Source organism: Brassica napus, unplaced genomic scaffold (genome assembly GCF_020379485.1).
Source record: "Brassica napus cultivar Da-Ae unplaced genomic scaffold, Da-Ae ScsIHWf_2572;HRSCAF=3319, whole genome shotgun sequence".
NCBI classification, from domain to species: domain Eukaryota; kingdom Viridiplantae; phylum Streptophyta; class Magnoliopsida; order Brassicales; family Brassicaceae; genus Brassica; species Brassica napus.
In genome coordinates, this window is record NW_026015882.1 from 17,156 (window position 1) to 42,577 (window position 25,422).

Here is a 25,422-nt window from a genome sequence, read left to right on the forward strand (position 1 = left end):
ATGGTCTCAGTGACTGTCAGTACTTTTCAAGATTAAAAGCTTCTTTGAAGGAATGCCAAAGATAAAAGCTCATATGGTATAGCTTTGAAACAATGTCAATGTTAAAAGCTCATATGGTGTTTACTAAAATGAAAAAGAACCATAAATTGTTGTTGTGTGTTTCAGAATAATTAGAGTTTATACCAATTTTTGATCTCAATATAAATATAATTAATAAAGAATTTTCAAAAGTTCTAGAGTCACAAATCTTAGGGGCTGTTATTGGTTTACAATTTAAAAAGAGTTTTGATGATTTTGGAAAATAAATATTTTACTGAATTTAAAAAGAGTTTTAGTGATATTTAAATTTCTTAGATTATTTTTTAAAAAGTTTTGTAGATTATTACGTATTCTTTAATTGAAGATAATTATAACTTTTTCAAAGTTTATCTTCAAGTATCACATTAGATTATGTCGTTTTGTTTTATAAACTCTTGTTCTGGGATTTTCTGATGTTGTTTCATCATCATCAACCGGTAATAAGGTTTTGGATCGTACACAGTTTTTTTTTTGGATAATTATAAATCTTCTGGTAATTAAAGAAACAGATTATGGAAGTAACAGACTGCATTTTTTTACTGAGGAAAACAGAGATATAAGAACGTGATAGAATTTGAGGTATGAATTATTGAGAAAGAGATGTAAAAATGGAGACGTTTTTGCTAAAGTTCATACGAGAATAGAAGCTTCGTGAGATGTGATATGTGTTATAGGGTAGTTTAGGACTTAGGAGTATAAATAAAAAGAAAATTGCTAAAAGAGAACAAAAAAACAAGGTTGTTGTCCCTTTGGTATAAAACCAACATGAAGTTGTCTCAATAGTATAATTTTTCTCATAATCCCAAAACTATCCCTATATTTAATCTAATTAAACACAATTTAAAATTTAATTTGAATTAAAAAAAGAAGTTAATGGAAAAAAGGGAAAACAAATTGAAAGGCAATCGAAAACAAAAAAAAAGGAAAGAAAAAGGATATAGATATGCATCATAAAGAACAAGAGTTTGTGAGAAGAATCAAAAGAAACACTATGAAAAAACCATATATTGATGAAGAAGAGAAGGGAGAATCATTATTTCTTTAATTTTTTCAAGTAAAATCGACCATAACACGTTTTAGGAAGTTAAAATATTTTCAGGAGATTTTTAGAATATTTCATTAACTGAAATTTCATTAATTTTCGCAAAAAATCAGGTATTATTATCCGCAGAAGACGACTTCTAAAAATTTAGAAGAATGATAAAAATTCTGAATACACTTTTTACTTTGAGTAGACGTAAGAGTACATTGTAGAAAACACATTCCCCAAAATTTAGAATACTTTATAAACGTAGAAGATGCATTCGGAAGGAAAGTGGATACCTTTACGATTAGTAGAATGTGCATTTTTCTTTTTTAGAAATTTAGTAAATAGTAAAATGGACGTTCTAAAAGAAGTAGATGATCATGTTTATTTTAGAAATTGTTTTCTATTATACCATTTTTCGTTGAAGACGCATTCTACTTTTAGTAGAACGTATCTTAAAAAAATTATTTACCAAGTTTTTGAACAAAATAAAATTACCAGCTTGTGTATATGGATGTTTTATTAATTGCTTATATTTTTAATAATTTTTTTGATCCTCAAAATTATTTATTTCATTAGTTTTCAGAAATACAAAGAGTAAAAATGAGAAAAAATGGACAAAATTAGTTTTATACCAAAGGAATAACAACCTGGTTTTTTTGTTCTCTTTTGGCAATTTTCCCAAAAAACAATTCACCTCGGAAGATTTGGGAAGGAGAGTTGAATTACACATTTTATTATAACAATTCAATTTAATAAATAAAATCCTCTGAGAATACATGGTCAAAGCAATACTTTGATAATATATTTTATGAAGAAAAACTTGTAAAATCCATAAACAAATAACCACAGATTATAAGAGATTGGCAAAATCAGTATTTTCAAAAAAAAAATTTGAATAACACAAGACTTTTATTGACTTTGTAAAATTCTGAATCTAATAACACTAGATTTTTAACACAGTTTTGAAAAGTCTTAATTGAATAACACTAGAATCATCACAAAATATAAATCTTTATATTTTTTTACAAATACATAATCCAATAACACTCTTTTAGACTTGTCAAAGAATTTAAATGGCGCCACTTCTCAGATAATAACCATTCTCGACCAAATTTTTATCTTCATCCAAAAAAACAAGACTTAAAACTTTCACACGAACCTTTCATCTAACTACACACTATGCGAATCACGGACACACCATTAGTAAGAGAATACTCAAGACTCACGAAGAATCCCACTTTGGTAACGAGGAAAATTGATGTTCTATTAAAAGTTTGTCTCACTAGCTTATCATCTCTTGATTAGGGTTGAATCCTTATAAATATATTTATATTTTATTTTGTTGCAGATGGTTTCTTGTCTATTTTATCCTTGTATAAACCATTCAGATCCAGAGTGTTTTCTTCAGATTAGAGTCAAAGGATTCAAGGAGAATTGTCAGATACTCCAAGCTTCGGTGAATAATTGGAAAGGCGTGTAGCTGAACCGCTTTCAGGGAAACAGAATCTCCCACAAGTCTAGGATAATGAGAAGGATCAAGGAAGTGTCTAGGTAATTTGTAGGTTAAACAGAGAAGGTGATAGAATAGAAGCGATTTAGATAGATATAATGAAAATGTTCATTGATTTTCCTCTCCCGATACAACTCTAGGGTTCTCTACTTTATACACAACATAAAGAACAATCTAGACAGTGGACAGGTGGCTCTGACAGCTCAGTCATCCTGATCCATAAGAGCATCAAATCTGTTAACGTGAACCACATGATGAGCTGTAACCGAGGTACTGCGTTTGTCTTCTTCCTTTCCTCTGTTTTGAGATTTGACTCCTTTTGTTACCATTGAGGCCTTTTGTCGTGTAACTGTGAAAGCTGAAATAGGCTTCACCTTCGGTTGGGCTTGAATGTGAGGTGCTGGCCTGCTAGGTCCAATACTCCCGCTCAAACTCGAGGTGGTAATATTACCAACTCCGAGTTTGAAACGCAAAGAGCAGAAGCTGTTTTGAGGAAGCGATTTGGTGAAGATGTCAGCAAGCTGTTGCGTAGCAGGAATGTGCTTGACAATGAGTGATCCATCTGCTACCTTCTCTCTGGCAAAGTGATAATGAGTAGCGAAGTGTTTAGACTTGCGATGCAGGACTGGATTCGCCGTCAAGTGAACCGCTGACAGATTATCACAGTAAATCTCCACTGGACTAAACTATTTGACACCCACACTCTTCAGCATCCCAACTATCCAAGACAATTCAGCTGCAGTATCAGAGAGTGTTCTGTACTCAGCCTCAGTTGATGACCTTGCTACTGAGTCTTGCCTCTTCGCTGACCATGAGATCAAGTTTGAACCAAGAAATGTACAAAAGCCTCCTGTCGATCTTCTCGTGTCTTGACAGCCCGCCCAGTCACTATCACAGTAAGCTCTAATCTGTGAGTCTGTGTCTGATTCAAGATGAACTCCCATCTTTATTGTTCCCTTTAAGTATCGTAAGATACGCTTCAGAAGGTTGAAATCTGACACAGCTGGTTTGTGCATCTTTTGACACACGAAGTTGACTGCAAACTGAAGATCTGGACGCGTTAAGGTTAAGTACTGAAGCTTCCCTGCAAGACTTCGAAAGTACTTTGTGTTAGAGAAGTCTTAATCTTGATGAGGAACTCTGTCAAGTTGTACAGGCAGAGGCGTAGGCATTGGAGAGCAGTCCATCATACCAGCAGCTTGAAGTAAGTCACACACATACTTTTCTTGATTAAGAAACAAGCCAGGAGAAGTAAAGTGAGCTTGGATGCCGAGAAAGTAGCTCAACTGCCCCATGTCTTTCATTCGAAACTGCTTCCTGAGAGACACCAACAGTTGTTGAATGAGATCTTTGTTGTTACCAGTCAAGACCATATCATCAACGTAAAGCAACAGGAAGATGACGTCTTTTTCTTTCTGATAAACGAATAGAGAGGCATCTTTTTCATTGCAGATAAAACCAAACTCCAGTAGATAGGAGCTAAACTTGTCAAACCAAGCCCTTGGGGCTTGTTTTAACCCATAAATGGCTTTGCGCAGTAAACACACATGATCAGGGTGATTCTTGTCTTCAAAACCAGGAGGTTGTTGCATATAGACAGTTTCAGATAAGTCACCATGAAGGAAGGCATTCTTAACATCGAGCTGTTTGATGTCCCAATGATGCATTACCGCTAAATGAAGCACAAGTCTAACTGTAGCTGTTCTGACAACAAGACTATAAGTCTCAAGAAAATCCACTCCTTCTTCTTGTTGGTTTCCTTTGGCTACAAGTCTTGAACGCAATTTCAGTAGAGTTCCATCAGCGTTGAGTTTTACCTTGTGAACCCACATACAGCCAATGAGTTTAACATCTGGAGGAGCTGGTACAAGAATCCAAGTTTTTGTTTCATCACACGTGAAGATCTCTTCACCCATAGACTCATTCCAACCCGGATGACTTAAAGCTTCAGCAGTTGTCTTTGGTAGCTGTGGAAGACCTTTTACAGTGACCAAGGCATATCTAGGATTGGGTTTTCTTATCCCAGCCTTGGATCTTGTGGCCATCTGATGAGCGTTTGCAGGAGGTTGAACTTCTTCATTAGCGATAATAGCAATATTTTCTTCATCAGACTGTGAATCAAGACTTTCATCTGATGAGCTTGTAGAGGTTTCAGAACTGTCTGACGACGACGCAGGGGTTTGAGATGGCATTGGCAAAGTGACTTTAACCGCTCTTGGTAGTTCTTCTTCAGCTTCAGCTTGAGTTTGGTCAGGTTGCGGTTCAGGCATAGGGGTTTGAAGTCACCAAGCCGAGCTCAGTGGTGTTGTAGGTGTTGGTAAAAGATGTTTATAACTATCCGTGTAAGGTAGTCTATCTTCATCAAAGAGAACATGTCTGTTGATGTAGACGGGGCCTGTGGGAGGATGAAAGCATCTGTATCCTTTGTATCTCTCATTGTATCCAACAAAGACACACAAAAGAGACTTTGGATCAAACTTATTATGCTGATAAGGACGCAGGAAAGGGTAACATGCGCAGCCAAACACACGGAGAGAAGTATAGACTGGAGCTTTACCATTCAGAATCTCAAAAGGACTGACAAGCTTCTCATTAACTGATGACGGTAGCAAGTTGCTGAGGAAGGCAGCAGTGTAGAGAGCTTCAACCCAAAGATTAGCTGGTATAGAACTTTGAAACATCATTGACAAACCAAGTTCTGTAATGTGTCTGTGTCTTCGTTCTGCTAGACCATTTTGTTCTGGTGTATGAGGACAGGAGATCATATGTTTAATTCCGGTAGCTGCAAAGTGATCCATCAAGCTTTTGTTTACAAATTCACCTCCTCCGTCAGATTGAAACACTGATATTTTCTGTTTATATTGATTCTCGACTTGAAGTTGGAACACTTTGAAGACAGAACAAACATCAGACTTTGACTTAAGAGGGTAAAACCAACAGAATCTTGAACAATTGTCAATAAACACTACATAGAACCGAAACCCTTGAACAGAAACAACAGGTGCTGGACCCCAAACATCACAGTGTATTCTCTCAAGGATTCTATCAGATCTAAACTCTGAAGTTGAAAAAGGGAGTCTACATGTCTTGCCTAGTTGACATGGCTCACAAATTGACTGAGACGTCTTATTGAAGGAGATAGCTTTAATAGAAGAAAGATGCTTCAGGACTTGATCATTAGGATGCCCCAACCTCTTATGCCACACACTCTCACTCGCAGCTTGTTGTCTTGATGAGTAGAATGCCGAGAACTGAGGATCATCCAGTCGATAAAGCCCCTTAATTTTGTTTCCCTGACTGAGAACTCTGTTGGTTGCCTTGTCCTTAACATACACATTTGTAGCATCAAATGTAAACTCACATGGATAATCATCTGTTAACTTAGATACTGACAGAAGAGACTTTGTAATGGAAGGGCAAACAAGCACATCAGTAAGAGGAATGTTACCTGTTGCAGTAGCAATGGACGCAGATCCAACATGAGTGATTGGTAAGAACTCGCCATTGCCTACCATCACATTGTCTAAACCACCATACTCCTGAGCGTTGTCAAGATGCTGCGCAGAACTGGTGACATGATGAGAAGACCCACTGTCAGGATACCACTCTGCGACTCTGTTGCCTGAACCTGACGTGAGGACATTCGCTTGAGGATGATGAGAGTCATCTACCGCAAAGTGCTCATCAAACCTTCGGTAACATTTGTAAGCTGGATGTCCATACTTCCCACAAATCTGACAGGTTGGTCTTTGGCTGTTGCTCTGAGATGTGTTTATGTGAGCTCCTTAACCGAACTACTGTGGAAAGCCTCGTCCTTGAGTAGAGTATGAGCCTCTTCCTCTATAACCACCACGATTCTGGCCTCTTCCACGTCCTGAGTAACCACCACGATGAACATAGTACGCTTGATGTGGAGTGACTTCTGAAGAAGAAGACTCGTAGGCTTGAAGTTTATCATCAAAACCCGTGAGTTTGTGAACTATGTCATCAAGACGAGTCTCAGGTAAGAGATCCATCAAATGCTCAATGACAGTACAGACAGATTCATACTCTTTCCCAAGACCATTCAAGACTCCATAGATCTTCTCTTGCTCAGTGATCGGGGCTCCAATGGAGTCAAGTTGGTCACATAGGGATTTGATCTCAGACAGGTACGCAGCCATCGTCTTGGTTCCTTTAAGAGTTGTCTGAACACGTCTCTGGAGATCTAGCTTTCTCGTCGCTGAAACTCTGTTGTACTTCTTCGCTAAAGCTAGCCAGACCTCTTGCGATGTGTGAAGGCCATAGACTGACTTAAGCGCATCTTCGGTGAGAGTACCATAGAGCCACGCGAGAATCAGCTGATCTTTCTGGATCCATTTGTTGAACTCGGGATTGGCCTCTTCTGTGACTTTTTCGCCGTTACGAACCGTGATTGTCGGAGGTGGTCTGGGATAAGAACCATTGACATAGCCTAAAAGCTGTTGGCTTGAGAGGAACTGCTCGAACTGAAGCTTCCACAAGAGGTAATTGCCATCTTTGAGCTTCAAGGTAACGACTTGCGTGATGGTAAGAGCCGCAACCGTCAATGTATCTTGATCGTCTTCCATTCTGGAGCTCTGATACCATGTAGGTTAAACAGATAAGGTGATAGAAGAGAAGCGATTTAGATAGATATAATGAAAATGTTCATTGATTTTCCTCTCTCGATACAACTCTAGGGTTCTCTACTTTATACACAACATAAAGAACAATCTAGACAGTAGACTGGTGGCTCTGACAGCTCAGTCATCCTGATCCATAAGAGCATCAAATCTGTTAACGTGAACCACCTGATGAGTTGTAACCGAGGTACTGCGTTTGTCTTCTTCCTTTCCTCTGTTTTGAGCTTTGACTCCTTTTGTTACCGTTGAGACCTTTTGTTGTGTAACTGTGAAAGCTGAAGTAGGTTTCACCTTCGGTTGGGCTTGAATGTGAGGTGCTGGCCTGCTAGGTCCAATATAATTATTCCAGCTATAAATTTGGTGGATTGATAAGCTTCTATCTGTTGATTATGCGATTTGATTGATCTTTATGTTGAATGGATTAATACTAAAATTCAATTTCCCTTTCCCCACTGAATCTGGAAGCAGTTCTCATGTGGCATTACTCTTAATATGTTTTATATCAAATGTTCATCTTCAAATGTTTTAAATGTCATGTTGACAATAAACAATAAAATGAAATTCTCGAACTATGAGTAAGAAGACTTGGTTTTGCTAATGTAGACAACATGGTTTCAATGACTGTAATTATTGTGCAAGATAAAAAACCAACTTCTGCTTTGACTATGTATATATCTATTTATATTTTGCTTTTGGTTTGAAAGAATGCCAATGATAAAGCTCATATGGCGTTTACTAAAATGAAAAAGGATCACTTTGTGTGTTTCAGATTAATTGAAGTTTATACTAAATTTTGATCTAAATATAACTATGACTAATAATAAAAAAATCCAAAAGTTGCAGAGGCTGGAGCTTTAGAGCATCATTATCCTAGAGACTCTAAATGGGTCTCTTATTTTTTTTAATACTTTTTAATTGTAAAAGTGAATTAAGAGACTTGATTAAGAGATCCAAAAATTTACGTGCTCCATTGCAAGTTTCTTATTTAAAGTTCTTAAAAAAAATTAATTAAACACCAAATTTTTTTAATTTTTCTTATTAAACTTACACTTTTTCTTAAAACATAGTACACGATAACATTTTAACCATTGACTTTTTTAAAAAAAAAACAAAGATTAGTAAAATAAACGATAATAATTAAAAGAATCGTCTGAACTCAGTTGTTGTCTTCGTCACGTCCAAACAAAGATTAGTAAAATATTTGTAGCAATTGTTTTAAATTTTCATAAAAAAGAAAGAACGAGAGCTCTGTGAATAAAATTTGGTGTTGTGAATAAAAAGAGTGAAACTTCATATGAACTTTGAATAGAAAGAGATTATGAATCTTGTGTTGTGAAGTTACTTGGTATGGACTTTGAATCAAAACTTTCAATCAAGATCAGAAAGAGACATGATCCAACGACAAACACTACACTGAGAACATTTACATGCAAATAAACAGATATTACCTTTTGTTCAACCATCATTTTCAACACTTAGAACATTTACATGCTAATTCACATTTAAAGTATGGTTACTTGTTTTCACTAGACCAGACCAGTAAACAAACTACTCTCAAGGTCATACATGTATATGGAGAAAATCAAACATATAGGGCAAGAATAAGTCTCTCTCTCTCTTTCTCAATCTGCATCACCAAGACCATCTTTTCCATCGCCTCTCTTTGTGATTTCCGTGAAATGAGAGTTTGGTTTCTTCTTCTGCGAGGATGCCGTCTCTGCGTTTCTCCTCAGAACAGCTCCAGGTGATGGATACGGTCGCTGTTACGACAGAGGACCCTGCAATACACACACACACATACATCTCATTAATTTAGGAACTAGATTTCTTGAGAAGCTGCAACTATTTATGAAGTATGTGGCATTAACCCCAGTACAGTGAGCGCAATAACATTCTCACCAATCAAATGTCGTCTTCCTACGTCCATCTTATCTCATCAGTGTTCTCTACGACCATCTCATTAATTTAGGAACCAGACAAAGACGCCATTTGATTGGTGAGGAAGATGATTTAAAAGTGTTGTCGAGATACTTGATCAAATCAAGACTCTCCCCTATGATATTTCCATTGTGCTCAAGTGCTGGCACCTGCAATGAGAATTAGTAATTAACTTGAAACCATTTTAAGAAGCAATGTAAGATGTGAATGTGTAACCTTGTTTTCAGGATAGACTTTGTCCTTGTACCAAGCAGGCATATTCCCAAGGTTCAAAGGAACAAGCTTAATCTTTACTTGCAGACCCTTCAAATCCAAAACAAAACAAAGAACCCAAAATCTTACAAATACAATTTGGCATGCAAGACATGATGGAAAGTTAAAAACTTTCTCAATCCAATGAAAAAAAGAGTTAGCCTTGTTATAACACCTTGAAGTTTCTGGTGATCCAAACACGTTGAGCATATGGGCAACCGTAGCTTGTGTACAATCTTTACCAAAACAATATAATCAAAATTACAAAAAAGCCTCAAGACAACTATATAAAGACATAAGGATGAGATGAAGAACCTTGTGGTTCCGTCGAACAGAGCGGGTGGATCTGCTGTAGCATCGAGTGAAGCTGGACGATGCTCTAAAACACTGTGGATCAAAAACATCAACTCATCAAGATAAACCAATTACGGAACTATCATCGAGAAGAATAAGACGAAGCTTACGAAGGAGAAGCCATGGTTGAGAGATGAGAACGTCGGAGTCGTCGACGAAATCGAAGAAGGGAGAGAGACACGGTTTGCTTCTGAACACCCACAACTCAACACGTGTCTCAAGACACGGTGTCTTCCTTCCCCTAATTAAGATACGTTTCCACTTAATTAACCCAATTTTTTTTTTTTAAATTCAATTAATGCTTAGCAGTTGCATACTGCGATAAAGATGCTCTTAGAAGCACAAGTCGTTGATCTTAGACTTGTCATTTGTCAATGATTCGATGTAAATGGTTGCAACGACTGACACATTATTGACATTAGATCATTTTCTTAAATACTGCTACATCCCTTTTATAGAAACGTTATTTAGAAATTTTATTCTGATTTTTTTTAATATATTAATATATTTTTATTTGATGTATAATTAATTAAATATATATATATATATATATTGGTTATTAAAAAGATAAAAGAAAAATATGTAAAAATACACTGAAAATATGGAATGAATTTTTCGAAACAAAAAATAATTCTACAATAATGTTCTTTGTGAAAAGAGAGGTAGAATTTTTTTTTTGTTTCAAAACATTACCCCCATTGCATTAATAGATAAAAATTTCAAATCTAAATTATTGATTAGATTGTCCAAAATAAATAAATAAATAATTAGATAAGGCCGTATAAGCAATGGGCTGTTAAGTGGGTTCAGTTGTCTCAAAACGATCGCTGACTAAAAAAAAAGACGGACTTCTTCCACGCGCTCACCACTCACACACCAAACTCATTATAAAAAAACTCTATCGTCCTCCTCCTCCTCCTTTTCATTACAAAACATTGTCTTCATCCCAAGTTTCGTCTTCTACTTTCCCGGAAAAACAGGAATTCACAAAACCCAATATCGAGAACATGCATGATTTCTGCTTCACAATACCCTATGGGATGCTCCTAATCGGCGGTGGGTTCATCGGATACATGAAGAAAGGAAGCATTACATCTTTCGCCGGAGGTGCAGTCGCTGGCTTACTACTCATCCTCGCTGGATATCTCAGTCTCAAAGCTTTCGAGAAGAAGAAAAATTCTTCCATCGCTGTTGTTCTTCAGACAGGTCTTGTTCGTGTTTCCCTTTTGGTTACTGTCTTTCTCAGGTTTAAGATGACTTTTATGTTTAGAAAGATTTCGACTTTGCATCATATGGTTCCGTTATTGTCTTGATCGATATGGTATAGACATGACTTTTTATTTAAAAGACGTGAATAGCCTTTTTCACTGACTTGTCAATTGAGTAAAGGAATGTTTTTTTTTCCTATGGTTCACTGTTTGGATGAAGAACTTGGGTTTAGTTATAGACTCTAGCTATGTTATGTAGGTTATGGATCTTAATTAGAACCATTAAGATCTGGATCTGAACAAATAATTTTATCTGATGATCAAAGATGAAAAAGCCAACATTTTGTTGTGTTTGGATCTTTAGGTGTATAAGTATTTGAGTTGTTCAAAAAAAAAAAAAAGGTGTATAAGTATTTGAATTGGGTTTGCTAGTTTCTTAAAATTCTAGTGTCTCTCTTAAAAACAAGATGATGGTGTGTTAAGTGCAACCAACCCAAGGGTGTTGTCATACTTGAGTTGTAACATGTTGTACTTGAGTAGGTTCCTGATTTTAACTAGTGTACTTACCCAACCTTCAAGAACGTTTCAAACAAGCTCACATAAGCTGTTTTCATTTTGCTGTTTCAGTGACTGAAACTCATCTGAATGTTTGTTTTTGTATACAGTAATCTCAGCAGCACTCACACTAGTCATGGGACAGCGTTACTTGCTCACTCAAAAGGTTATGCCGGCTGGTCTAGTTGCTGGCATCAGGTGAACATTTCCTCTTTTCTCATTTCCTTTGTGTGAAAATATCTGGCTTCTCTATTTATCCTTGTTTGTATCATCCAAGATTTGGTATTTTGCGTTTCTGCTCCATTTACTTTTTAACAGTAGAGTACAATATCTGTATTGCAGTGCTCTCATGACCTGTTTTTACGTATACAAGATCGCTACTGGTGGCAATAAGATCTCATCAAAAACTGAATGATGGCTATGCAACTCTGTTTTTTCTTTTTTTTCTCATGGATGTATATGATTCTCTCCTTTGTTGAATTTGTGGATTAAAAGTCTCTTGTGTGGTTCTGAAATTAGTTTGTATTAGTTGAAGAACTTCATATAGTCATGAGTGTTTCTGGGATTAGTTTCTTGTAATCATGTTTTTGTTAACTACAAACTGGTTTGAGTCATCTTAAATATCAAAATATCTGACGTTTTTGCTACACATTCTTTGTACATACGAGAAGGGCAAATCTTGACCGTTAGCTGATCTATTTCTAAAAGCATTACATGGTCCATAAATGGAGGTGACACAGTTTTAGAACTTGGGCGTCTCTCAAGCTAGAAATGTTATGGAGACCCAATGAGATATGTGGAAATATACTCACATGCTAGCTATCTTCACCTAAGGTCTCCAGCTAAGATTCCCATTTTCCACATAAACGACATTGTTCTCAACAAAGATAGAATAAAGTTGCAGTAAGTGCTGCTGCAGAATAAGATTACGTTTTGAAGCTGAACTTTCCATTTTGAGGAAGTGGTTGTTAGTGTAACTTTATTGATAAACAGCTCATAAGTACAATTATTCACTCCCATCTTCAGCAAGAAAAGTGTCAAGGAGAGAAAAATCTCCAGTAACCATGGCGTTCCCTAGGATGGTTTTTCTGTTTCTGATCAACTTTTTCATTTTGCAGACTGCTTCATCAAGCTCTTGGCAGACATTGCATGGTCAGAGACAGTTTATTTCACTTTTCTAACACATGAATCTTTTATGATGTTATGACACTTTCTTTTGTGTTTTTCTTGGCAGGGAAACCTCCTGTTGTGGTTGCTAGAGGAGGGTTCTCTGGTTTGCTTCCAGATTCTAGTGAAAATGCATATAAGATGGTGAAGTTGACAACTTCTCCAGACGTAACACTATGGTGTGACCTTCAGCTAACAAAGGACGGTGCCGGAATCTGCTTCCCAAACCTGAATCTTGATAACGCTTCTAATGTCAAGGACGTTTACCCAAATCACAAAGAATGGCTTTCTGTTGGTTTCACATGGAAGGAACTCTCTACTGTGACTTGTAAGTGGTTCTTTAACTATCTTGTTTCTTTGAACCCTCTTCTTGATTCTGATTGTATGCTAAAAATTTTCCTCTCAACAGTGGAACAGGGTGTTTTCTCAAGACTACAAATCTTCGATGATGTTTCCAATATATTGCGTATTGAAGAAGTAGCAAAACTAGGGACTTCAGGCCTTTGGTTAAACATTCAGGTAAAATGTATATACTCTTTTATATACTAAGATCATTACTAAATCTTCTCCTTGTTACTGTTCTTACAGCACAGTGATTTCTACACGCAACACAATTTAAGCATGAGAAACTTTGTTCTGTCTATATCAAGCCACATGAAAATCAACTTCATATCTTCTCCTGACATCAGTTTCCTGAAGAGCGTGAAAAAAGATGTCAAACCAACTAAGACAAAGCTCATCTTTAGGTTTTTGAGTCAAGACCAGATAGATCCCTTCACCAACCAATCTTACGCCTCTCTTGCCAAGAACCTAACCTTTATAAAAACTTTTTCATCTGGCATTCTTGTCCCAAAATCTTACATATGGCCTGTAAGTTCAGATCTTTACCTGCAACCCCACACGTCGCTTGTCACTGATGCTCATAGACAAGGCTTGCAAGTCTTCGCCTCAGAGTTTGCCAATGATGCCGTATCTGCTTATAACTACAGCTATGATCCAACGAATGAGTATTTATATTTCATTGACAATGGAAACTTCTCTGTTGATGGTTTCTTATCAGACTTCCCTCTGACTCCTTATAGAGCCATCAGTAAGTAAAAGAAAACTCTACTTGTAATCTTTTATCTTCCCATTTTTCATACTAAGTAACCAAAACACTTGTTTGGTTTTCCACAGATTGCTTCTCTCATTTAGACAAGAAAAAAGCTACAAAGCAAGGTACATGCATGAAGGAAACCATACTATTATAAATGACCTTTCTACATCTCTTAGTTTCAGTTCTGACCCATTTTGATATTGCAGCTAATATAACTATTATCTCCAAGGATGGGGCTAGTGGAGACTTCTCTGGCGGTACTGACTTGGCATATGAGAAAGCTGTTAGAGACGGCGTTGACTTTATTGATTGCAATGTCCAGATGTCCAAGGATAAGATCCCGTTTTGCATGAGCTCCATAGATCTTATGAACAGCACTAATGTCATTTACACAAGCTTCAGAAACCTGTCGTCAACAGTTTCAGAGATTCAGCAGGGAAGTGGAATCTTCACTTTCAGCCTGACAATGTCTGAGATACAAACCTTGAAGCGTAAGAAAGAAGCTACAAAAACTGAAAATGAAGAGTCAATATATGCACTAATAATGTCTTCTTTTCATTTGCAGCTATCATTTCTAATCCTCATAGGGTGTATGGTTTATTCAGAAACCCAAGAAACAAGAACCTTGGAAAGTTTCTTACATTATCTGAGTTCTTGTTACTTCCAAACCGTTACAGCTCTCTCTCAGGCAGCTTGATAAAAATAGAGGTTAGACTTCTGTTATTGCAATTTTTTTTTCTGAATAATGTGCAACACATGGTTCTTTTCTTAATATAGCATTCTCTGTTTCTTAGTATGCAGCATATCTAGCAACACATCAAGGAATCAGCATAGTTGATGCTGTACTATATGAGTTGAAGAGAGCTACTAGTCAAGTATTGATCCAGTCTACTGATAAGGCTGTGTTGATAGAGTTCAAGGAGAAGGGGAAGATGACTAACGAAGAGCTGGTCTATGCAGTCGATGAAGACATCCATGATGTCGCAGATTCCGCAATCAAAGACATCAAGAGTTTTGCAGGCTCCATTGTCATCAGTAAGAAGTCAGTTGTTCCCTACAGCGAAGGGATAGCCAGGCTTGAAAAGGAAACAGATGTTGTCCCAAGGCTCAGATCAAGCGGTCTTCGTGTGTACGTTGAGACGTTTAGCAACGAGTTTATAACTCAGCCGTATGACTTTTTCTCTGATCCAACTGTGGAGATAGACTACTTTGTCCGAGGAGATCCTGAGGTTGATGGCATCATTACTGACTTCCCAGCGACCACTTCAAGATACACAAGTAAGTAATGTCTCCTCTTTACTATCTTTGCTTCTTTAAATGTTCTTGAGCCAGTCTGAAGTAATATTTGACTGCAGAGAACCCATGCTACAGCAAAATGGAGCAGATAAGAACCGGAGAGCTCGTATCTTTGGCTAATCGAGAGATGCTTTCACCAGCAGAAGCTCCATATCCACAACTACTTGACTCAAATGTCACGGAACCACCTCTGCCTGAAGTAAGAATCCAGCCTCCTGCACCTGCACCAGCAAAGGAAGATGTGAAGTCAAAGGCAAAAGCAGTACAAGTTTCCTCTACGGTTAGAGCCATGGTGGTTCTTGTGAGCATCTTTATCATAGTTTAGTTTTAAGTGCTTGTAACTGAATTCAACTGCAGTATCTGCAAGTAAAACTATGAAGCACAAAATTTAATTAAGTATGTCAGACTTCTATAAGATATCTGAAAATTTCAACTCTAGAAGAGGATATTAATAGAAATATGGAAATGGGTAAAAACACATAACAACAAATCCAAATTTAGATTATCTGATCTCAGTTCTGTTCCAACGGATTCTTCACCAACACTCATCATCATTTGATGTCAAGAAAACAAAAAGTAAACAGTCAAACATAAGGAAGGGTTCTTGGTAGCAAAATCAATATCTCATTTGTTGTGTTGTTCCTTCTTCTTTTGAGGCCAAAAGAGACCAGATTCTTCTTTTGGTTTCTTCAAAGGCCAATCTTATGTTCTCAGCAAACCCTTTTGCCATCTTACAACCAAAGAAAATATAAAAATCTTGGTCGTCAAGAACATCCATGAACCTTTAGTAATCAAATCATATTCTTGAAGTAAAAAAAATTCAGGCAGATACATATAAACAACATACATTACAGGATGAAAACTTGCTTGTTCTGCTGTATGTCCGAGAGACGATTTACCAGACGATCATCATCGAGACAAAGCATCAAAGAATTTGACAACATCTCTTTTAAAACAGGTCCTAGCTATCATTCTCAGATTCCTTAGAGCTTTTCTATCTAAAAGAAGCTGACATATGTACATGTAGATAGTAGTAGGCGAAGATACATATACGAGGAGATAACAAAACTCGGGAGAAGGAACATCAGTGCTCAGATCTTTACATTCCAAGATCTGAGCGTCGCCACCAGGAACTTTGATCCTGAGAATCAGCTCGGTGAAGGCGGTTTCGGAAGGGTTTACAAAGGGTACATAGAAACCAATGATAAGGTAATATATATACATACTATTTATTACAACATCTCCTTCATATTCCTGTTCCGGTTTGATGTTCTGATTCTTTGCATTATTCAGGTTGTTGCAGTTAAGCAACTAGACAGGAATGGCTACCAAGGGAACAGAGAATTCCTTGTTGAAGTCATGATGTTGGGTCTCTTACATCATCAAAACCTTGTTAATTTGGTTGGTTATTGCGCAGACGGTGATCAACGCATTCTTGTCTATGAATATATGCAAAATGGCTCATTAGAAGATCATCTTCTCGGTATATATACATCTAAAACATTACAATTCATCCGTTTCATATTACTTGTCGTTTTACAGTTAAAATTTTGTTTCATTTTAAGTGTTATTTTATTTTTTCAATGAAAAATTTATTAACAATATTCACTATTTTTTTTATTGGTTGAAATATGGTAAATTGTATAGTTAATGATATTTTTAAAGTGAAATAAATGGAGTATAGTTTTGTAAGAAAATTAATCTTTATTATTACAGAATTGGTGCGGAACAAGAAGAAGCCGTTGGATTGGGACACAAGGATGAAAGTTGCAGCAGGAGCAGCGAGAGGGCTTGAGTATCTACACGAAACAGCTGATCCTCCTGTGATCTATAGAGACTTCAAAACCTCCAACATATTACTTGACGAAGAATTCAACCCGAAGCTTTCGGATTTCGGTTTAGCTAAAGTCGGTCCGACCGGTGGAGAGACTCACGTCTCGACCAGAGTGATGGGAACGTACGGCTACTGTGCGCCTGAGTATGCTCTCACCGGACAGCTCACTGTGAAGTCCGATGTGTACAGCTTCGGAGTAGTGTTCTTGGAGATGATCACGGGAAGAAGAGTGATCGACCCGACAAAACCAACTCAAGAAGAGAATCTAGTCACTTGGGTAATTATATATAGTAACATACTTCACATGCAAAGTCTCTTGTTTATAGGCGTTTTCTTGAATGGATGATTGCTAAAATGCGCAGGCGAGCCCGTTGTTTAAAGATAGGAGAAAGTTCACGCTAATGGCGGATCCTTTGCTTGAAGGGAAGTACCCAATAATAGGATTGTATCAAGCACTTGCGGTTGCAGCGATGTGTCTTCAAGAAGAAGCAGCAACGAGACCAATGATGAGTGATGTGGTTAGTGCGCTCGAGTACTTAGCTATGACCAAAGACAAAGTAGATGCAGAAGCTGTAGAAGACAAGGGGAATTATTATAATTAATAAACAAACTAATAAAACATATGATAACAGAGAAGAAGGAGAGGAAAAATCTAAGCTTTAAGCAATATGTTGCTTATTTGTAATTTTAATGATCTGTTTTAGGAAATTTGAGGAGTTTTTGCTGAGAATATTTATTTATTTTTGGTTTCAAGTTTCAAACTTTTCTCCTTTTACATTGCACAAATTAGGCATGGGTAGGGTGTGTTCATGTATGCCTTGAGGTTTTTAGGTTTAGTTTTCTAGTTCTCATCAGAGTTTTATATCTGTATGGAGGATCAATGTTCTAAAAAAATTGGTCCTACATCAACTAGATGTTCGCTTAGATGGAAAATTAGTCATATTCGAAATATTTTTATAAATGTTTGATTTAATCGATTTAAATTGGTTTAAATTTAGTTTAAACAATTTTAGTTGTCTAAAGCGATCCAAATTAGTCTAAATCAATTGAATCAAATGACTAAATATATTATATTTACCAATAATTTATCTAAATAAGTGATAATCTTTTCTTCTCTCCGGTTTGTTTTTAGTATATCCATTTTTTTAATATTTCATCAAAGTAATTTTTTAATTAAGTACAATTGAAAGAAATATGTAATGTAATTATGTAATATATAATAGATAAACAAATGATTTGTTAACGCCTATGTCTAGCATAGGTTCTGAATAATACGTTTAAGCGCTAATACTCTATTAAGCGTCTAAATACCACCTAAAACTTTTTATATCCATTCATATTTTTACTAGTGTTAAAAAAAATTACTATGCGCTAAACGGAAACTCAATATCTAGCGTCTAAAATGATTTATCACACGTCTGGATTATTAATTAGACTGATTAAATATATAATAACATTCATATTTTTATTTTGATAAGATTTTATACTATAATATATTAATTAATATAAATTCACAAATAATAATAATTATTTTTTATCATATTATAATTATTTAGACGTTTTATAAAGTAATCACCATGGTTCACTGAGCTTAGCGCCTAAACACCAACTAAAACGATTTTTAAAACACTGATTTTTACTTTTAGATAGGATTACTTTTGGTTTGAATTTATTTTGTATTTCAGGTTTTATATTTTTTGGCTAGACCTAGCACAAATCGTCAGAACACTAGAATCAGATTTTAGAATTAAAAATGGTTTTTAGTGATAAATCTCCTCAACTAAAGATTTTTCGTAAAAAATCCCCCCAACTTGTTATCTTGTAATTTATCTCCTCAAGTTCGATGTTGTTAGATTTTGTTACCCTCCGTCTATTGTTTCGTTATTTATTGGACATATATCGTTTACGCAGAGTTTCATTTTAGTGATGAATCCCCCCCCCCCCCCCAACTAAATATTTTTCGAAAAAAATCCCCTCAACTTGTTTTCTTGTAATTTAACCCCTCAAGTTCTATTTTGTTAGATTTTGTTACCTCGGTCTATTGTTCTGTTATAAATGAACGGATATTGTTTACACACAAACGCAAAGTTTCATCTAAACCTAAAAAAACATGTTTTCTTTTTAAAATGTGTTTAGTCGAGTTAATTTTTATTTTTGTTCTAGTTTGGTTATGAAAATTTAATTTGTAAAAAATAAAAGAAATCATCGTTTGACACTAAATCATTAATTTTTTTGTATTTAAATGTAAAACCAAACATAAAGATGATATTTTCATATTTTAGATTATTATCTTTGAACCTAATATAAATATTATAAGTTGTAGGACTGGCACTTTGGTTTGGTTTGGTTAATTCGTTTCTAGAATTTTTTTTTCAACCAAAGTAAGTAAACCATAATTAGTTTAGTTTGGTTTGAATAATTTTCGTTTTGGTTCGTTCGATTTGATTCGGTTCTGTTCTGTTTTTTTTGCCTACCCCTAACAAAACAAAGCATTGAAAAAGATCATAAATAAAGAGTAGACAACGCTATTTTTTTTTGTCTAAAGTAGTGTTATCTTTTTCAATGTTCTGTTTTATGGTCTTTTTCAATGTTTTATAGTCTTTTATGGTTTTCGCATTGCTATTTTGGAACATCTAACTTTCGATTTGGGATTTTGAGCTTCATTGTCTGCTCTATTTCATTTAATAAAGAAAACATGTTTTATAATTTAATGAAACTCTACGTTTGTATGTAAACAGTATCCGTTCATAAATAACAGAACAATAACAGAGGTAACAAAATCTAACGAAATAGATTTGAGGGGTTAAATTACAAGATAGTAAATTGAAGGATTTTTTACAAAAAATCTTTAGTTGGAGGATTTATCACTAAAATGAAACTCTGTCTTTATGTGTAAACAACATCCGTCTATAAATAACAGAACAATAGACGGAAGGTAACAAAATCTAACGGAATAGAACTTGGGGATTAAATTACAAGATAATAAGTTGAGGAGATGTTTTACGAAAAATCTTTAGTTGATAAATCTTTAGTTAGGAAGATTTATCACTAAAAACCCAATTAAAAATCCAAACTTTTCGGACAAGATGTTCTGTTTTGTGTGTTAAGTGGATAATAAATACAGACAATTAATTAAGGAAAAGGGGGAAAGTAAGGGTTTAAAGGGTTAGCCATGGAGGTAATGGCGACCAGCTCAGCTCTGTGAGAAACGACAAAACTCGCCACCACTAAACCCTTTTCTTTTTTTATCCCTTCCTTTTGAAGAGACGACGCAAAATCCCTTCAAGCTGGGAAGACTATCTTCACTTGCGGCCATGGGGGTCTCTCTCCGCCACTTCTCTCCCTCTTCTTTCTGGGTCTCGCGCCGTCCTCGCGCTTCTTCTTCCGTTCTTTCGTTACTCGTTCCTCACCATAGAATCCTTACCAGGTTTCACACCGTTCTATCTCTTCTCCCTCTCATTTCGTGTGCTCTTGTTGAAGGGTTCATTAAAAAGAACTCATCTTTACTTATTCCTCAATAGCGTCTGTTTGATAGTTTTATAATTGAAGAAGCATGTAAAGCTGTATTTGCTATATTGGGTACTTAGTTTCTCATTTATAGGCTAATGTGTTCCTGTTAAAGTTTCATACTTTGAATGTTAAAGTTCTCTGTTTCAACCCTTTTGGTTAAGTAGAGCAATGTATCTAAAGGTTAGAGCTTGATGGTGTTCTCTATATGTTGGTAATACCATTTTCTTTGGTGCTTATGATTTTGCAGAAAAGTAGTTATCACAAATGGAAATGCTAGATATTGCACTGCTACAGCTTCTGGTGGTTCCCATGGGTTTCAGCACTCAGGTCGTCAAGGGTCTTCTACCGTTGAGTTTAGTGGAGAGTGGAAACTTAGTGTTGGATCTAAGACTGCCATAATGGTTCCACCAACTGTGAAACTAACCGGAGCTGTAAGTGCTTGGAGAAAAGGGGAAGTCAATCAGGATGATGCTTCTGGTAACGGCAGTAACTATTTCAGAAGCTTCGTCCCAAAGATAGATTATGGAAACTACCAGACCTTGGAGAACCAGCTAGAATCCAGAGGTGACGTTGTTACAACGGTTGATAGAGAGATGAATGGCTTTGCGCTACAGAAGAGTCAAAGAGGACCTCTCGTAGCGTTGCCAAGGAAGAATGTTAAGGCTGGGGAGAAGATAGATGACAAGAATACGGTAACCATTTCCAAAGTGGGAAAACGGACCGACCTGTCCAAAGTCCGTGCGAACCTCACAAAGATATATAACAGGGTTCGTGTTGTGGATAATGTGTCTACCGCAAAGGAAATTGTGGCTAAGCTCGTGAATCAATATAGGGATCTTGTCCATGCTTGCGATACAGAGGTATGTGGCCACTGTTTGCTGTTACATTGCTAATGCTCTTGGCTTATAAACGCATCTGGTAGTAATGATTTTGTTTTTCTGATTATCAATTCCTCAGGTGTCGAGGATTGATGTAAAGAGTGAAACACCTGTGGACCATGGTGAGCTTATATGTTTCAGTATATATTGTGGATCAGAAGCAGACTTTGGAGATGGAAAATCATGTATATGGGTGGATGTTCTTGGCGAAAATGGCAAGGATGTCTTGGCTGAGTTTAAGCCTTTTTTCGAAGACTCATCCATTAAAAAAGTGAGCTTAAACTCAAAAACAACTTGCTGCTGTTCTTCAGTTTGCCTCTCCTTTGTTTAGTTGAAGGCCCTCACAACTTCTGACTCATGTCTTGTTTTTCTTTGAACTTATAGGTATGGCATAACTACAGCTTTGATAACCACATTATAAGAAACTACGGAATCAAGCTTTCTGGTTTTCATGGTGATACAATGCGCATGGCACGGTTGTGGGATTCGTCTAGACAGACATCGGGTGGTTATTCTCTGGAAGCACTCACAAGCGACCCAAGAGTTCTCGGGGGAACTGATACAAAGGAGGAAGCAGAACTATTCGGTAAAACATCAATGAAGACGATCTTCGGCAAGGGAAAACTGAAGAAAGATGGAACCGAGGGGAAAGTGGTGGTCATCCCACCTGTTGAAGAGCTGCAAAAGGATGATCGAGAAGCTTGGATTTCCTACTCTGCGCTGGATTCGATAAGCACGCTAAAGCTTTACGAGAGCATGAAGAAACAACTGCAGGCGAAGAAATGGTTTCTTGATGGGAAGCTAGTTTCGGGAAAGAACATGTTTGATTTCTACCAAGAGTATTGGCAACCTTTTGGTGAGCTTCTCGCTACAATGGAAGCGGAGGGGATGCTAGTAGATAGGGAGTATCTTGCGCAGATTGAGATTGTAGCCAAGGCAGAACAGGAAGTTGCTGTTTCTAGGTTCAGGAGTTGGGCCTCCAAGCATTGTCCTGATGCAAAGCATATGAACGTTGGCAGTGACACTCAATTAAGACAGCTATTTTTCGGTGGCATTACTAATAGGTATGCTTCTTCTAAATCTTCATCTGAAGTGCACTGGAAGTTGACATGTACTATATCTAACACTAGTTTTGTTATATTATTATGTTACAGTTGTAATGGTGAGGATCTTCCATATGAAAAACTTTTCAAAGTCCCCAATGTTGACAATGTGATTGAAGAAGGCAAAAAAAGAGCCACAAAGTTCAGGAATATCAAACTGCATAGGATTAGTGACAGTCCTTTGCCTACTGAAAAGTTCACCGCCTCAGGGTGGCCTTCTGTTAGTGGAGCTACTTTGAAAGCCTTAGCTGGGAAAGTCTCTGCAGCGTATGACTTTACAGAGCTCGCTGCAGATGATAATTCTCTAGAAGAAAACATCGGAGGAGATGAGGAGTTTATGTCGCTACCAGATGAAATTTTGGAAACGGAGAACTCAGATACATCTGTTGAATCAGACACATCTGCTTTTGGAACAGCGTTTGATGCGTTTGGTGGGGGTGAAAGTGGAAAGGAGGCTTGCCATGCAATTGCTTCATTATGCGAAGTTTGCTCCATTGATTCTTTAATATCAAATTTATTCTTCCCTTGCAGGTATAATTTTTCTTGTAAAACTAATCTTAATTCTTTCCAATAGCTTATCCTTACAGGTTACTTGATTAGTTCCCTGATTTTTCTATATTGCAGGGAAGTAATGTGTCTGGCAAAGATGGTCGTGTCCACTGCTCCCTGAATATCAACACTGAAACTGGGCGGTTGTCAGCTAGAAGGCCAAATTTGCAGGTACATGGCATGAACTTTAGACTTAGCTTGAATGAATCAATTAAGTAACTAAGCTTCCTACTCTCTGTACTGGTGAAACCTTTCATAAAATTAGAAAATGTTGTGCTCTGATAAGCAACTAATCTTTGTACATGGAGTTATAGTACTTATGGTCTTGTGATTATATCCTAGAATTTGTTAGTAAAGTTTTCTGTTCTCGCTGTCTAGAACCAACCTGCGTTGGAGAAAGATCGGTACAAGATCCGTCAGGCCTTTATAGCGTCACCTGGAAATTCTCTCATTGTTGCTGATTATGGGCAGGTGAAAATATAAAGCTCTTATCTTCTATGATGACTAGTACGTTGACATTCGCTTCTTGACTGATGCGATATATCTATCTAACAGCTGGAACTTAGGATTCTGGCACATCTTGCTCGTTGCAAAAGCATGATGGAAGCTTTCGTGGCCGGTGGTGACTTTCACTCAAGAACAGCCATGAATATGTATCCACATATTCGTGAAGCTGTCGAAAATGGTGAAGTGCTCCTTGAATGGCATCCACAACCTGGACAGGAGAAGCCACCAGTGCCATTATTAAAGGTTACTTCTCCTTCATGTGAAACAAATAGATTCTAAAGTTTTAAGTCTAATATCTATGGTGCTAAGAAACTAAAATTTGTGCTTGATTTAACAAAATGTTTTGTTACTTACTCAGGACGCCTTTGCTTCCGAGAGAAGAAAAGCTAAGATGCTCAATTTTTCGATTGCTTATGGGAAGACTGCTATTGGGCTTTCTAGAGACTGGAAGGTACTATAAACTAACCTCTTTGAGTTGATACCAACATGCTTGAGTTCTGATAATAAGCTTACAAAGGCTCATTTCCACACTTCAGGTTTCGGTAGAAGAAGCTCAAGAGACAGTTAATCTCTGGTATAATGACAGACAAGAAGTCCGGAAATGGCAAGAACTACGCAAGAAAGAAGCTATACAAAATGGGTATGTGCTGACTTTGTTGGGAAGGGCTCGTAAGTTCCCTGCGTACCGTTCACGTGCCCAAAAGAACCATATCGAACGAGCAGCAATCAACACTCCTGTTCAGGTCTGTTTGCCCCCATCATCTTTTCTTTAACCGTCTTCCACTTCCTAGATTTTAAACCCTCATTACTACAGGGAAGTGCGGCTGATGTTGCTATGTGCGCTATGCTGGAGATAACAACAAATGAACGTTTAAACGAGCTTGGTTGGAAGCTGCTTCTACAAGTAAACACTAGACACACAGACTCTTCACATAACCATGTTTAGGCTCAAATCATAACTAAATGATTGTTTTTTGGATTACTCTTGTGGAAACAGGTTCATGATGAAGTAATCTTGGAAGGACCAAGTGAATCAGCCGAGTTAGCTAAATCAATAGTTGTGGACTGCATGTGTAGACCATTCAACGGCAAGAACATTCTCTCAGTCGATTTGTCTGTTGATGCCAAGTGTGCTCAGAACTGGTATGCTGCTAAGTAAGATGAATGGAGCTACGCTATTCTTTTCTTCTCGGCTAACTGAAAGCTTAACTACGAGGCGTTGCTCTAGGTTTGTTTTTGTTTAGCTCATCAGCTTTGTAAAAAATATGTTCATATGCGGGAAAAAAAACAAACGCTCACTTTGCTTATCACAATGAAAGCTAACTGTATTGAAACAGTTTTGTTAAGACGCATGGCTCGCGTAAGTAAATGTTAGGCTTTTCAGTTTCTCCAGCCTTCTAGTGTTAAACGTTGATGCTTGTATGGTTTCACATAGAGATGGCAAACTGGTTTATCCGTCTTGTATCGCAACACGGGGGGGGTCAGGTCCACGCAGCCTGCAGTCTCTGAGATGAAGGAAAAAAGATGCGGGTCTTTGTAATCCCGTTTGGCCCCCTTCGGTCCATCCCGAAAAAGCTCAAACCCGCAACAATCTGTCCCGCGAGGTCCACTAATTTGCATGCTTAGAAAACCCTAGCCCAATACCGTTCCGCCAGGCCCGCAGTCAAGGTCCATATTTGCCATCTCACATAGGCCTGGAAAAAAACCGAACCGACGTATTAATTATATATACATATAATATAACCAATATATATATACATATAATTTAAAAGAATATTAAACGTATCCTTTTGAAATTGTTTTAACTAAAAGTATCCAAACTAATGAAATTATCCAAAAGTAACAGAAGGTATCTAGATATTTTTATAAAAAACATTCAAAAATAATTTTATTATCTAATATTTTTATCCGAAT

The 25,422-nt window shown here is 36.9% G+C and overlaps 5 protein-coding genes across 6 annotated transcripts; 4 read left to right on the forward strand and 1 right to left on the reverse strand.

Moving 5' to 3' along the window:
- Nucleotides 1–8,683: 8,683 nt before the first annotated feature.
- LOC106356080 (glutathione S-transferase L3-like) lies at nucleotides 8,684–10,075 on the reverse strand. Of its 2 annotated transcripts, none has more exons than XM_013795918.3 (6): nucleotides 9,916–10,075; nucleotides 9,767–9,838; nucleotides 9,627–9,687; nucleotides 9,416–9,502; nucleotides 9,161–9,348; nucleotides 8,684–9,039 (listed from the first exon to the last, which is right to left on the reverse strand). In XM_013795918.3, exons 1-5 carry the CDS (start codon nucleotides 9,927–9,929, stop codon nucleotides 9,208–9,210), a joined length of 375 nt encoding a protein of 124 aa, XP_013651372.1. In that variant the 5' UTR covers nucleotides 9,930–10,075; the 3' UTR covers nucleotides 8,684–9,039; nucleotides 9,161–9,207. The 2 variants fall into 2 exon arrangements, 1 of the variants encoding a protein (XP_013651372.1); XR_002654569.2 differs by having other exon boundaries at nucleotides 8,745–9,039; nucleotides 9,130–9,348.
- A 539-nt stretch (nucleotides 10,076–10,614) lies between these two features.
- Nucleotides 10,615–12,217, forward strand: LOC125601458 (protein FATTY ACID EXPORT 6-like). Its single transcript, XM_048773631.1, has 3 exons — nucleotides 10,615–11,011; nucleotides 11,679–11,766; nucleotides 11,911–12,217. Exons 1-3 carry the CDS (start codon nucleotides 10,813–10,815, stop codon nucleotides 11,981–11,983), a joined length of 360 nt encoding a protein of 119 aa, XP_048629588.1. The 5' UTR covers nucleotides 10,615–10,812; the 3' UTR covers nucleotides 11,984–12,217.
- A 346-nt stretch (nucleotides 12,218–12,563) lies between these two features.
- On the forward strand, nucleotides 12,564–15,523 carry LOC125601457 (glycerophosphodiester phosphodiesterase GDPDL5-like). The gene is made up of 9 exons (XM_048773630.1): nucleotides 12,564–12,720; nucleotides 12,803–13,063; nucleotides 13,145–13,254; nucleotides 13,324–13,825; nucleotides 13,912–13,953; nucleotides 14,038–14,322; nucleotides 14,397–14,539; nucleotides 14,626–15,109; nucleotides 15,187–15,523. Exons 1-9 carry the CDS (start codon nucleotides 12,633–12,635, stop codon nucleotides 15,450–15,452), a joined length of 2,181 nt encoding a protein of 726 aa, XP_048629587.1. The 5' UTR covers nucleotides 12,564–12,632; the 3' UTR covers nucleotides 15,453–15,523.
- Nucleotides 15,524–15,592: 69 nt separating this feature from the next.
- On the forward strand, nucleotides 15,593–18,745 carry LOC125601459 (probable serine/threonine-protein kinase PBL23). Its single transcript, XM_048773634.1, has 4 exons — nucleotides 15,593–15,596; nucleotides 16,155–16,336; nucleotides 16,421–16,491; nucleotides 16,812–18,745. Exons 1-4 carry the CDS (start codon nucleotides 15,593–15,595, stop codon nucleotides 17,305–17,307), a joined length of 753 nt encoding a protein of 250 aa, XP_048629591.1. The 3' UTR covers nucleotides 17,308–18,745.
- Nucleotides 18,746–20,113: 1,368 nt separating this feature from the next.
- On the forward strand, nucleotides 20,114–24,898 carry LOC106357489 (DNA polymerase I B, chloroplastic/mitochondrial). Its single transcript, XM_048773632.1, has 12 exons — nucleotides 20,114–20,388; nucleotides 20,719–21,331; nucleotides 21,429–21,620; nucleotides 21,734–22,413; nucleotides 22,504–22,977; nucleotides 23,070–23,172; nucleotides 23,380–23,472; nucleotides 23,557–23,751; nucleotides 23,867–23,959; nucleotides 24,045–24,251; nucleotides 24,323–24,412; nucleotides 24,506–24,898. The coding sequence occupies exons 1-12, from the start codon at nucleotides 20,276–20,278 to the stop codon at nucleotides 24,665–24,667; spliced, it is 3,015 nt and encodes a 1,004-aa protein (XP_048629589.1). The 5' UTR covers nucleotides 20,114–20,275; the 3' UTR covers nucleotides 24,668–24,898.
- The last annotated feature ends 524 nt before the right edge of the window (nucleotides 24,899–25,422 follow it).

Excerpts from the sequence above, each read along its gene's own strand:
- LOC106356080 (XM_013795918.3), bottom strand. Across the intron at positions 9,503-9,626 it reads GGATCACCAGAAACTTCAAG|GGTCTGCAAGTAAAGATTAA; the intron begins GTGTTATAACAA and ends TTGGATTTGAAG. Across the intron at positions 9,349-9,415 it reads AAGTCTATCCTGAAAACAAG|GTGCCAGCACTTGAGCACAA; the intron begins GTTACACATTCA and ends TTCTCATTGCAG.
- LOC125601458 (XM_048773631.1), top strand. The coding sequence starts at position 10,813 with ATGCATGATTTCTGCTTCACAATACCCTATGGGATGCTCCTAATCGGC. Across the intron at positions 11,012-11,678 it reads CGCTGTTGTTCTTCAGACAG|TAATCTCAGCAGCACTCACA; the intron begins GTCTTGTTCGTG and ends TTTTGTATACAG. Across the intron at positions 11,767-11,910 it reads GGTCTAGTTGCTGGCATCAG|TGCTCTCATGACCTGTTTTT; the intron begins GTGAACATTTCC and ends TCTGTATTGCAG.
- LOC125601457 (XM_048773630.1), top strand. The coding sequence starts at position 12,633 with ATGGCGTTCCCTAGGATGGTTTTTCTGTTTCTGATCAACTTTTTCATT. Across the intron at positions 13,255-13,323 it reads GCCTTTGGTTAAACATTCAG|CACAGTGATTTCTACACGCA; the intron begins GTAAAATGTATA and ends CTGTTCTTACAG. Across the intron at positions 15,110-15,186 it reads GACCACTTCAAGATACACAA|AGAACCCATGCTACAGCAAA; the intron begins GTAAGTAATGTC and ends ATTTGACTGCAG.
- LOC125601459 (XM_048773634.1), top strand. Across the intron at positions 16,337-16,420 it reads ACATAGAAACCAATGATAAG|GTTGTTGCAGTTAAGCAACT; the intron begins GTAATATATATA and ends TGCATTATTCAG. Across the intron at positions 16,492-16,811 it reads TTCCTTGTTGAAGTCATGAT|TTTTGTAAGAAAATTAATCT; the intron begins GTTGGGTCTCTT and ends AATGGAGTATAG.
- LOC106357489 (XM_048773632.1), top strand. The coding sequence starts at position 20,276 with ATGGGGGTCTCTCTCCGCCACTTCTCTCCCTCTTCTTTCTGGGTCTCG. Across the intron at positions 23,173-23,379 it reads CTAGAAGGCCAAATTTGCAG|AACCAACCTGCGTTGGAGAA; the intron begins GTACATGGCATG and ends CTCGCTGTCTAG. Across the intron at positions 23,960-24,044 it reads GGCTTTCTAGAGACTGGAAG|GTTTCGGTAGAAGAAGCTCA; the intron begins GTACTATAAACT and ends TCCACACTTCAG.